The sequence below is a fragment of the Sardina pilchardus genome, chromosome 22, assembly GCF_963854185.1.
Source record: "Sardina pilchardus chromosome 22, fSarPil1.1, whole genome shotgun sequence".
Taxonomy (NCBI): domain Eukaryota; kingdom Metazoa; phylum Chordata; class Actinopteri; order Clupeiformes; family Clupeidae; genus Sardina; species Sardina pilchardus.
Window position 1 is genome coordinate 7,079,798 of NC_085015.1, and position 12,421 is coordinate 7,092,218.

Here is a 12,421-nt window from a genome sequence, read left to right on the forward strand (position 1 = left end):
TGCAGGTATAGTGTGTGTGTGTGTGTGTGTGTGTGGCAACAGCAACTAGCAACGGAGGTGCACAGGGGAAATATAGGGGTGTGTCTGTGGCCTCCTGTATAGCAGTGAGTAATGTGGCTTATTGTACAAGTTATTTTGGTTCTGCGGGTTATTTTGTGCGTCATTTGTTATTTTTGCAGTTATTCGTGTGAGGGATATATTTGTGTGTGTGTGTTTCACCGGGTATCTTTGCATGTACATTTGCCTGTACATTGCGTGTGTGTGTGTGTGTGTGTGTCATTGATCTGTGCACATGAACTAATAGTAACAGACAGTAACAGTAAGATGTGGCACAGCTACCTAGGCGTTCTCTATGTCAGCTGTAGAAACAGGCCCTGGCAGCTATCTGTGTGAAACCTCCTGGGATGTTTACATGTAGAGCAGAGTTTTTCTCAGTCCTGCTACACCTCCCTAGCCCCCCCCCACCCCACCCCTCTCTCTCTCACACACACACACACACACACACGCACACACACACACACACACACACACCCCTTCTCCCAGTGCTGCATGTCCTAACTTATCTCTGCTTCCAACGCCACATGACTGAAATGAGAGGCATTGCGAGACTCTTGATTGGCTAAATAAAGTGTGCTGAGGACTGAATAATGAGAGCCATTGATGAGCTGGATCAGGTGAGATGCCCAGAGCAGGTTACCCCAGGGGGCAGATCGAGAGGGTGGGCAACGGCGGGTTGGAGGCGGGGGGGGGGGTTACAAGGATAGAAAAAGATGGCTGTCAGTTAGGTTTTCACTATGGACAAGATGCACTACTAGCAAGAAGGCAGGTGGCGTGTGTGTGTGTGTGTGTGTGTGTGTGTGTGTATGTGTGTGTTTATTCTCTTTTTCTATTATATCCGGAGGTAACACTAGGGAGGGGGGTAGTGTAAGAGCCGGGTAAGTTCGGGGTTCTAAATGTCCAGTTATGTGATTCAGACATGCGGGCCAACCGTGTGACCTCCGTTTAACCTCCGGCTTTACACGTACTGTATGTCTGAAAGCGCTTTATGCAATACTTTTGTTGCCATGCTTGCTTTCTTTCCATTTCTCTCTCTCTCTCTCTCTCTCTCTCTCTCTCTCTCTCTCCCCCCTCTCTATTTGCAGAGTAGATTCTATGGAATCGTGTGGGTGTGGAGTCGAATGAGTGGCTGGTGATTGGGCATTATTCATCCACACATTCATTCAGTTACTGGCTCTACTCTACGCAAGGACACGCAAGTGTCAACTGATTTGAATGATGTCAGCGTTCCTGCACAGAGTCCCCTGAATGGGATATCTGTACAGGGTTCCCACGGGTCAGGGGATTTCTGGAATATTCCAGACATGGAGAGTTAGGGACTTTCTTTATCACATTTGCCAAAATTATGGAATATCAGGGCATTTTATTGTGGCAGTTTAAAATTCACTTACCAAAATATATTCAAGCAAATATACAGTATTGCTGCACAGTATTGGTGTTTCTGAAATAGATAGTTCCGGTCCTTGATTATGATTCGACTCATATGGAGGGAATATATTTCTTGGCGGAAGAATGATTATCTATTAATACATTGTTACATTTTTCGTTGTTGTGCCTTTGTTTCATGAAATCTTGCTAGATCGACGTAGTAACCGTTTTAGAAAAGCAACAAACCACTCGAGTCCGTGGTTTATACTGAATTTAGAACAGCTAAGGGGGTTTCAGACGCTCCGCTTCGCGTCGTGCCTAACAACGCCCCTTAGCGGTTCTAAATGCAGTATAAACCAAAGATTCTAGAACAGAGCTCTGTTCTAGAATCTTTGGTATAAACCACGACCTCTCGGGGCTTACTGCTTAAATATCTGCCCGGCTATTAGCTTCACTGCTTGCTTGAGTGGTTGTGGTTAGCCCAACTTTCTTTAATCAGTGCCCATTTATTCATCTTCCGCACTGCAAAAAGTAAATGATTCTTTGATGCTACGCTGCTGCTCGGAAATCTTCGGTTAGTATATTGGACTGTTCGTTATAGGTCATGGGAAGTCAGTTGTTTTGTTAGGGACAAGTCATGGAATTTCAAACGTCAAAGGGTGGTGGTAGTGTAGTGGTTAAGGAGCTGGGCTAGCGTGTAGTAGCCTGAAAGTTGTTGTTGTTGTTCAATTCCCGGAATCCACCGTTGTGCCCCTGAGCAAGGCACTTAAACCCCAAGTTGCTCCGGGGACAATGTATTCCCTTGTAATATAGTTGACACATGTAAGTCACTTTGGACAAAAAAAAGTGTCTGCTAAATATAATGTAATGTAGAGAGCCCTGACCGTATAGGGCGTGAGTGACCGTGTCCACTCAGACAGTGACTGATTTTTCGTGCAGACGGTCACTGCGCCAGCACAGCCTGAGCTTTTGTCTGTTTTAGGGAAGTGGACATTTTGTCTGGCCTTCCTTACTAGAATATGTGACTCACAGAGGAGTCTGACTACCCTGCGCTACAGAGTTCTGACTACCAGACAAGACAACTCACTGAAATTACTGGCTTGGGTCACTCGGAGTAGTGAGGGATACACACACACACGCACGCACACACACACACACACACACACAAACATAGCCACACACACACACACACACACACACACACACACACACACACACACACACACACACACACACACACACACAGCCAACCAAAAACACTAAGTAACTCTCTGGAAAAGACACACATGCATAGTTGCAGATAATCTCTCTCGTGGACACATACAGATACAGGCACATATAGACACACACATATGCACAGACACACAAACAAATGCTCTCTCAAAAACATGCACAGCACACATATATAGTCACACACATATCTCTCTCTCACACACACACACACACACACATACACACACTTTCTCACTCACCCGTGTACATCATGTGCAGATAAATTCATGCAGATATATACTGTACACACCCACACATTCTCATAGAGGCACCCAGAGACATGCAATGTAGAGAATCCCACTCACGCACATGAAGCCCCGTTTGTACTGATGAGCTGTCCTTCACAACCTTACACACCATATCTACAGTACAGTATATCTTTTGCTACAGTTTTCTATATGAATACACACATACAGTACAGTCGTCCAAACACGCCTGTATTCTTTAATGCAGTTCTCTATACACACAGTGATCCATACATTCCTGTATTCTTTAATACCGTTTTCTATATGACTGCACACATAACTCACCTCAACATTCCTGTATTCTTTAATGTTGTTTTCTATATGACTGCACACATAACTCACCTCAACATTCCTGTACTGTATTCTTTAATACTGTTCTCTATACAGACATGCAGGAACACACATACTCTCTGTGTTCCACTGCCCATCTCTCTCTCTCTCACACACTCGCTCTTACACTACCCCCCTCCCTAATGTTACCTCCGGATATAATAGGAAAAGAGAAAAACACACACACACACACACACACACACACACACACACACACACACACACACACACACACACACACACACAAACACAAGCAGTCATGTATGCAACACACACACACACACACACACGCGTGCGCGTACAGAGGCAAGCTCACCATTGAATGGCCAATGAGAAATACTGACCATTAATTTCTCCCCTAGTAGCTGTTAATCTCTGACCCTTTCATTAATCATTCATCTAAATCTCCTAAACCCCTCCACACACACACACACACACACACACACACACCAATCGACTCCCAAATGGAAAATCCACTGTCTGTTCCACTAACGCCTCCGATAAAACCTATTACTGCATATTTAGTATTTCCAAAAGGCTGCCATCCATCAGCACCCATGCAAATGAATAGCTTTTTATGAGGCTCCATGGGCCTGATGGCCCGACCGAGAGTGTGTGTGTGTGTGTGTGTGTGTGTGTGTGTGTGTGTGTGTGTGTGTGTGTGTGTGTGTGTGTGTGTGTGTGTGTGTGTGTGTGTGTGTGTGTGTGTGTGTGTGTGTGTGTGTGTGTGTGTGTGTGTGTGTGTGCGGTGCGGCGCGGCGCGGCATGGCATGGCTCCCCTCCCTCTTATGGTAATGCGGCGGGAAATACACACTCATCCCATAATGATCTACAGGTTATTAGCTGTTTGTTAAGCCGGCAGTAAAGACATTGGATGTTTTGCGTACATGCCTTGAGAAGATGATATCCAAAGTGACATACTGTAGCTCAGTACAGTGTGTGTGTGTATACAGTATACCATAATTTTCCAACTATTAGCCGCGCCCTACACATTGATTTTGCAAAATTCCTTCAGCTATGAGGTTATTACACGGGGGCAATTAATATGGAACTGATATGGTTTATTTTCATTTGCATGAAACACTGTCCTGCGGCTTATACACAATGCGGCTAATACAGAGGAAATGTACTATACATTTGAATTGGGATATAGAGTTAAATAGATAATAGAATTAGAAGTTATAGATGAGATAAGAGGTGTTGGAAATGTAGTGTGTTGGAGTGTGAAGGAAATGTAGATGTGTGCGTGCAACAGGGACGAGGTGTGATTCAAGGTGTTAGCAACACAAAGGACTTCTGCTAACACTTCAGTTTAGGGAACGGTTGGCCACACACACACACACACACACACACACACACACACAAACAAACCACACATTTACACACACCACTTTCCCTGCAACATTCGGTTTAGGGAACATGTCGGCCACTAATATATAAATATTATGTGTTTGTGTTAATGCTCAGATCTATATTAAGCATGTACACGCACGCACACACACACACACACACTTTCCTTGAAACGCTCAGACCATTAGTACATAAATAAGCATGTAAATGCACAGAGACACACACAGACACACACACACACACACACACACACACACACAAACACGCGCACACACACACACACAGACACACACACACACACAGAGACACACACGCACACACACGCACACACACACACAGACACACACACACACACACACACACAAACACGCGCACACACACACACACAGACACACACACACACAGAGACACACACGCACACACACGCACACACACACACAGACACACACACACACACAGACAGACACAGACACACACACACACACAGAGACACACACACACAGATACACACGGACACACTCAGACACACACACCCCACTTGCCCTGCAACATTTAGAAAGCTAAAGCGGCTGAAGCAATGGCTTTGTGTATGAGAGGGGAAGCATGTTCTTCACAACGGAAGCTTCCTGTCAGTGTCGAGCTTGACCACATCACATTGAGGTCGGGACGGGAGGGCACATGAATGGTATAGGTCTGTGGTGAGGTCAATGTGCAAAAGAACTGTGCAATGTGCTGTGAGTGTGTGTGTGTGTGTGTGCGGTGGGCATTTGTTGCCCATAGGCTCGTGTGCTGGCGATGTGGCGGTCTGTGTATGCCTTGATGGCATCAGCGCTATGGCTATATGGTGAGAGAGGGCCAAGCTGCTGTTATGGATATCGAAGAAAAATAACTCCAATAAATAACTACAGTACTCTTCACTGTATGTCTCTTTCTGGCGCTCTCTCTCTCTCTCTCTCTCTCTCGCCTCTGTCTCTCTTTCTTTCTCTCGCTCTCTCTCTCTCTCTTTTGCCGCTCTCTGTCTGTGTGTGTATGTGTGTGTGCGCATAATGGTTGCATAGGTATTTGTTTGTGAAAGATATTGAAATGTATGCATGCACATGACATTACATGAGCGAAGAGAAGCATTTTAGAAATGGTCTGATTACTACTGTGTTTATGTTAACTAGTGTGTTAAAACGTGTGTGTGTGTGTGTGTGTGTGTGTGTGTGTGTGTGGATGGGTGGCAGGCATGAGTAGATTCAGGCATTTTAAAAATGTTCTGAGTTAACTCGTGTGTGTGTGTGTGTGTGTGTGTGTGTGTGTGTGTGTTTAAAGAAAGTGTGTATACACGCGGGTCCATATTTTCACGAGGGAGTCTATGAAAGCAGGCGGTGGCAGACGGCACCTCTGGACCTCATAGCTTACCCTTATATGAGCAGAGCAGGGCTTCCCCAGCGTCCCGCTACGCACCTCTACTGTTTAGGAAGCGTCTGGGCTGAGATCGCCTACACGCCATACCTCGTCACTGTAACACACACACATATACAGAGAGAGAGAGAGAGGTCCCGCTACGCACCTCTACTGTTTAGGAAGCGTCTGGGCTGAGATCGCCTACACGCCATACCTCGTCACTTTAACACACACACACACACACACACATACACACACATATACACACATATATACAGAGAGAGAGAGAGAGAGAGAGCTGCCAACAGTAGGTCTGACTAGTGTTAGCCTACTTGGGTGACATGGTCCCCATAAAACCAGTAAAACACACACACACACACACACACACACACACACACACACACAACGAGAGAGAGAGAGAGAGAGAGAGACCAAAACCAAAGCTCAGAAATAAAGAGCCAGCATATTGTAATGTGTCTCCTATGTAATGAGCCTGCCAATTTTTTTTTTTTTTTTTTTTTTTGCGTTTTCAACAGATGCGCTAATTAGCTGCGCCAGCTGGTCACCATGAAAACGATGGCGTTTTGGTCTTTGAACTTTGTGCTGTCTGTCCACTCTTACAATCGTGCCAACCTGCTCTGACTCACTCATGACCACGAGGAGGAAGAGGATGGTGCTAGTGATAAAGATTATGTTCGTGGTTATGGTGATGGTGATTGTGATGATAATGTGCTACTACCGGTGGTGATTGTTGATGGTAGTATCGGTTGTGGTGATGGTAATGATGATGACGATAAGGGTGTTAGAGATGAAGATGATTGTTTTTTAGAGTTTAGCACATTATCATCACAGTCATCCTAACCGCCAACACAATGGGCCCAGTACCGGTTCTTCAGAGCAATGCCATAGAAGAACCTTTTTCAGTGCTTCATAGAACCATTGAGGCAACAGTTTGCCTGATGTAATGGTTCAACACAGAGTTTTGACTCTGCATGGGACCATCCAGAGATTTAAAGAGCCACTTAAGCACCTTTATTTTTTAAAGTATAGGCTACTGAAGGTGATGATGGTTATGTTGATGATAGAAGTTGTGATGATGATAATGATGTTGTTTGTGGTCCATTCTGCAGGTGATGTACAAAGAGGAGTTTGAGAAGAACAAAGGCAAGGGCTACAGTGTGGTGGCGGACACGCCCGAGCTGCAGAGAATCAAGAAAACACAGGACCAGATCAGCAACGTAAGTCTTCACACGGCACTTCACTCTGCCCACCAAGATAAAGCAAGGTTAGCTACAGGTTAGCAACGTGAGGCTAATACTCCCTTCACTCTTCCCACCAAGATAAAGCAAGGTTAGCTACAGGTTAGCAACGTGAGGCTTATACTCCCTTCAATCTACCCACCAAGATAAAGCAAGGTTAGCTACAGGTTAGCGACGTGAGGCTAATACTCCCTTCACTCTACCCACCAAGATAAAGCAAGGTTAGCAACGTAAGGCTAATACTCACTTCACTCTACCCACCAAGATGAAGCAAGGTTAGCACGTAGGACCTGGGGAACATAGAGATGACCCCACGTAAGGCTAACACCCACTTAGCACTACCCACCAAGGTAAAGCAAGGTTAGCCACAGGTCAGCAATGTAAGGCTAACATCCACTTAACGCCATCAAGGTTAGCAATGTAGGGTTAAGGCTAATACTCACTTCCCTCTTGTCACCAAGATAAAACAAAATGCTACACAACACACCGAAGGCCTCTGTACATAGGCGACGACCTAAGTGTGACACACTCTACTTTTGATGTAGATTCCTTTGTTTCCAATACAACCCACCCCACCGTGGAACCCTTTTTCCGCTGCCTGTAGATTGCGATTCAGTTCTATTTTTGAATATAATATTCATTGAATCCAAGTGCCCACGGGGACCCAGGTTTGAATCTGACCTGCGGTCATATCCTGATCACACCTCGTCTCTCTCTCGCTCTCTCCCACTCGCTTCCTGTCTATCTTCACTGCCCTATCCGAACAAAGGCCAAAAAATATGCTGTAAAAAACAATAATAATAATAACAATGTTCATTGTTTATGCTTGTCAGCTGAACATGTCGGCGCTGGTGTAGGCTACATGAGCACTATGTCTTTATTATAACAAGAGTAGACTACAGTAGCAACTGTATCTCATCCATCCCGATCTCCTGTAACAAAAAACACACACAACACTACCATAGGCCTTTTTCACTACTTTCCAGTCAACTGTGCATATGAAAGCCTAGCCTAATGATGATATTACGAAACCAAATAGAGGATTAGGGCTATTATGGAGGACCTAATGCACTTCTCAAATACCAGTAATATCATTGTGCAATAACTCCCCATCGCATCAACTGCCTCACTCCGCCTAATGCTCCAATAACAGTGTAGCCTACTGCAGCACTGTGTGCCAGACAAGCCCCAGTCCTGCCCCACGGCCCAGACAGCAGGTCTGCGAGCCTGATAACCCGCCAGTGGTATGTGACCCAGACGTAGGCTACAACTCTGACATTTAAAAACAGCTATCCGTTACTTTTTTACGCTAGCACAATAACACTGAAACTGCACTGAGGAAACGAAACGCTAGCATGCAACCGTTATTAACCCACGGCCTCTATTCTCAGGGGGGAGCGTACATATGTTCCCCGGGTCCTATGTTCCCCACTTTGTATGGGACTGGGAACATAGGACCATTTTAATTTATAAAAGGGTCCTATGTTCCCCGTTTTTTTCCAAAAAGGGTCGTATGTTCCCTGGTATGTATTGCAACTGGGGAAGATAGGACCCTTTTGGGGAAAACTAGGGAACATAGGACCTGGGGGGAACATAGGGATGACCCTTTCTCAGGGCTGATGGGAGTCCGGTACATCAGTCATAATGACACGATGCTGATTCTCATCATTGAAACTTGTGCAGTGACAAAGCTACTCGTGTCAACATTACTGATGTGACTGGCAAAAGATGTGCTCGTACTCATTCATTCATGCTCATATCCATTCACTCAGTCTTGCAGTTCTTTTTATGCTATCGTTAAGTGTTGTACTTTGAGAGCAACGATTCCTTTGTTTGTTTTTACGCAAACCTGGCCAATAAAGCTGATGCTGATTCTGATTCTTCTAATTGGCAGTAAGATTCAAATTTGCAAGAAAAAAATGCAACAGTGTTGAAAAAAAAAAAAAAAAACGATGTTTGGGTGCACAGGAAATAAGATTATTCCTGCACATCTGATAGTCCCGTCCAGTTTTGAGCAATGCCAGGCCTGCTCCACCGTCTTAACCCACAAGGGAGGCAGGAGGCAGAAGAGTGAGTGAGTGAGTATGCAGGCGCGCGCACACGTGAGGTAACGGTTAGCTGATGTCCGCCAAACCCTGGAGGCTAGACTGGTGATTTAAGATGTTTCCCAGGCTCCCCCTCTCCCTCTCTCTTTCTCTCTCTCCCTCTCTCTTTCTCTCTCTCTTACCCGCCTGTCTCTCTCACACTTTCTCCCTGCAAGGTCGGTTCTTGCTCGAGGAATCATTTCAGCTCATGTTTAGGCATGTTTGTTTCATTTTCTCTCTGTCTCTGTCTGTCTCTGTCTCTCTCTCTCTCCCTCCCTCCCTCCCTCGCTCCCTACATCCGTTGTACTCCCTCGGCCAGCCCATCTGGAGTTCCCTCTCTCTTTTTTTTTCTATCCACATCTGAATCATTCCACAGATTCTGTTCTTGCTTTTAAACTCTGAAGCTCAACATGGTCAGGTAATTTGTAAAGTTATTCCCCTGATAGTTTCTACATTCTCTCTCTTGCTCTCTCTCTCTCTCTCTTGTTTTTTCTCCTGAGTTTCTACTGTCTAAACTGACTACCTGTTCCTCATTGCGTGTCGTGGCACGTTGCCAGGCAACCCCACTTGGTCATGTGACTTCGCTCTGGCGTGTCATTTCCTCTCGGTTTGGGTATTCTTCCAAAAACGGCAGTGCTTGCATGAGGCCAGGGCCCAAGGGGATGGAGGGTGGAGACGCCTCCTTACCGAGGGGTGGTGATGACTGACCCCTTGTGGATGAAACGGGGTGGTGCAACATCCGTCAATACTAATCATAAATCATATCCACCCTGTGTCTCTGTGTGTGTGTGTGTGTGTGTGTGTGTGTGTGTGTGTTTGTGTGTAGATAAAATACCATGAGGATTTTGAGAAGAGTCGGATGGGAGGTGAAATCCCTCCATCTGAGAACAATTCCAATCAAGGTATGTGCATATCTTTCTCTCTCTTTCTCTTTCTCTTTCTCTTTCAAAGTATGCTCATACATTTATTATCTTCCCTCTCTCTGTATGTCATACCATTCCCTGTATTATTGCTCTCTCTCTCTCACACACACACACACACACACACACACACACACACACACACACACACACACACACACATACACACACACACACACACACACACACACGCACAATTTATATCTTTATTTGCCCATATTTTTATGGCTGTTCATAGGTCTGTGTCTATCTCTTTAGCTGTCTGGTTAATGATTGCATGTGTTTGTTTTCAGGTTACCAGCAACAGTCTTACAACTATGACCCCCAGCCTGTCGCTCATGCTCCCACTCCTGCTCCTGCCCCTGCTCCAGCTGCAGCTGCACCGCCACCCAGTGGTGGGGTAAGGGAATACAGCTTTCATCCTTTTTTTTTTTTTTGCTTTAAGCCCCATTCACATATGTGGTGACAAGAAACCATGTCATGTTAATTCAGTGATTACAGGTGAAATGTCCACTGTCAATGCAAACGCAAATGTGTTAGAAGTGGCACGGGATTTGTGAAGTCTATGTGAAGTCGGTACATTAAATGTGTAATGTAGTTTTGGGGGGAATGCAATTGACTTGTATCTTAGTTTAATCTTTTGCTTATTTTGCCCATTTCAATGTTTCAGTCTTTGTCTTTTTTCATATTTTTGACGGTGTATTTTTTCTTTTCTTTCTGTATCTCCCTATTTTTCTTTCTCTCTCTGTCTCTCTCTCCCCCTCTCCCTCTCTTCGTGATTTGGCGTCGCCAATGACAGAAGCGCTTCCGTGCCATGTACGACTATGCGGCGGCGGACGATGATGAGGTGTCGTTCGCGGAGGGCGACGTGATCCTGGACGTGCAGCAGATCGACGAGGGCTGGATGTTCGGCCGCGTCCAGCGCACCGGCCAGCAGGGAATGCTCCCCGCCAACTACGTGGAGATGGCGTGAGATGACCGACTACAGAGATGGAGCGATGATGATGATGATGATGGAGGGAGGGAGGAAGGGAGGGAAGAAAGAATGAATTAATAGGTGCCTCTCATTCAGCGTTTATACGTCCTCCCTCGCTCCTCGGGCCTCGATCCTCACTGGTGTACATGAAGAATGATTGGGGCGGCAACAATGGGATAGTCTATCCCTTCCTCTCTTTCTTTATGTAGATCAGTGAGGATCGAGGCCCGAGGAGCGAGGGAGGACGTATAAACGCTGAATGAGAGGCACCCAATGAGTGATCCTCAGTGTTGGAAGAGGGAGAGAGAGAGAGAGAGGAAATGGCGGGGGTGCTGAAGAGAGATTTAAGGGCTGGATTGGAGGATTTTTTGGGGAAAAATTTAAATTTAAAAATGAAAAAAAGCGTTAAAAAAAGCCGCAGTGTACAGTGAGGTTGTCGTGACGACTTCTGTTCTTGGTCTGTTTTTCGAAAATAATTAGTTCACCACTTAATTTCACTTTGTTTTTCTGCTCTTTTGCTATTTGTAATGAGTCATATTAACTACAGTATACGGGGGGAAAATGTTGAAAGCTATGGTTCATGGCAGTTGAACCATGTGCTATTAAGGGCCAACACCATTTCCAGATGGCAGTCACAAACCAATGCCTTTTATATCAGTTGCCATTACTTTGTCTTAATTTTCAATTTAGTTTCTCTCTCTCTTTGACACGCACCTATTCGCAATGCAAAGCTTCGACGGCTCTTCTGTTTTTGTCACTTGTCGCTCCCTTGTTGTATCCTTGTTTTGACACGGCTTATGTTTCTATATTTGAGCACAATGTGAATTGGGTCCCCACATTCAGTCTTGCTGGGTTGATTTGACCTTGGCAAGGAAGTAGGGTCATGGGCTGCAGTGTCTGCTGGGTAATGTAGTTTTTCCGCCACTTCCTAGTGTTTGGTGATACTTGGTCGGTACACTGGAGGATCCAGCCCATAATGTCTTAACTGAACAGAATCCATGCCAGGCAACGTTGGAGGAGCGCAGCCAAACCCCTCCAAAAACCCACACACACACACACACACACACACACACACACACACACGTAATGATGCACTTTTTAGGGATGATCGGGAACGATACCAAATAGATAAGTAAAAAAAAAAAAAAATCAGATGGTTTTATATATGAAA

General features: G+C 45.3%; 1 protein-coding gene across 1 annotated transcript in view; it reads left to right on the forward strand.

Moving 5' to 3' along the window:
• Positions 1-11,391, forward strand: part of LOC134070114 (LIM and SH3 domain protein 1-like) — a 27,965-nt gene extending 16,574 nt beyond the window's left edge. Inside the window, exons 4-7 of the mRNA XM_062526345.1 lie at positions 7,142-7,249; positions 10,181-10,256; positions 10,568-10,674; positions 11,074-11,391. Of these exons, the coding sequence (XP_062382329.1) occupies positions 7,142-7,249; positions 10,181-10,256; positions 10,568-10,674; positions 11,074-11,247 (465 nt within the window). The 3' untranslated portion in view covers positions 11,248-11,391. The remainder of the gene's footprint in view (positions 1-7,141; positions 7,250-10,180; positions 10,257-10,567; positions 10,675-11,073) is intronic.
• The last annotated feature ends 1,030 nt before the right edge of the window (positions 11,392-12,421 follow it).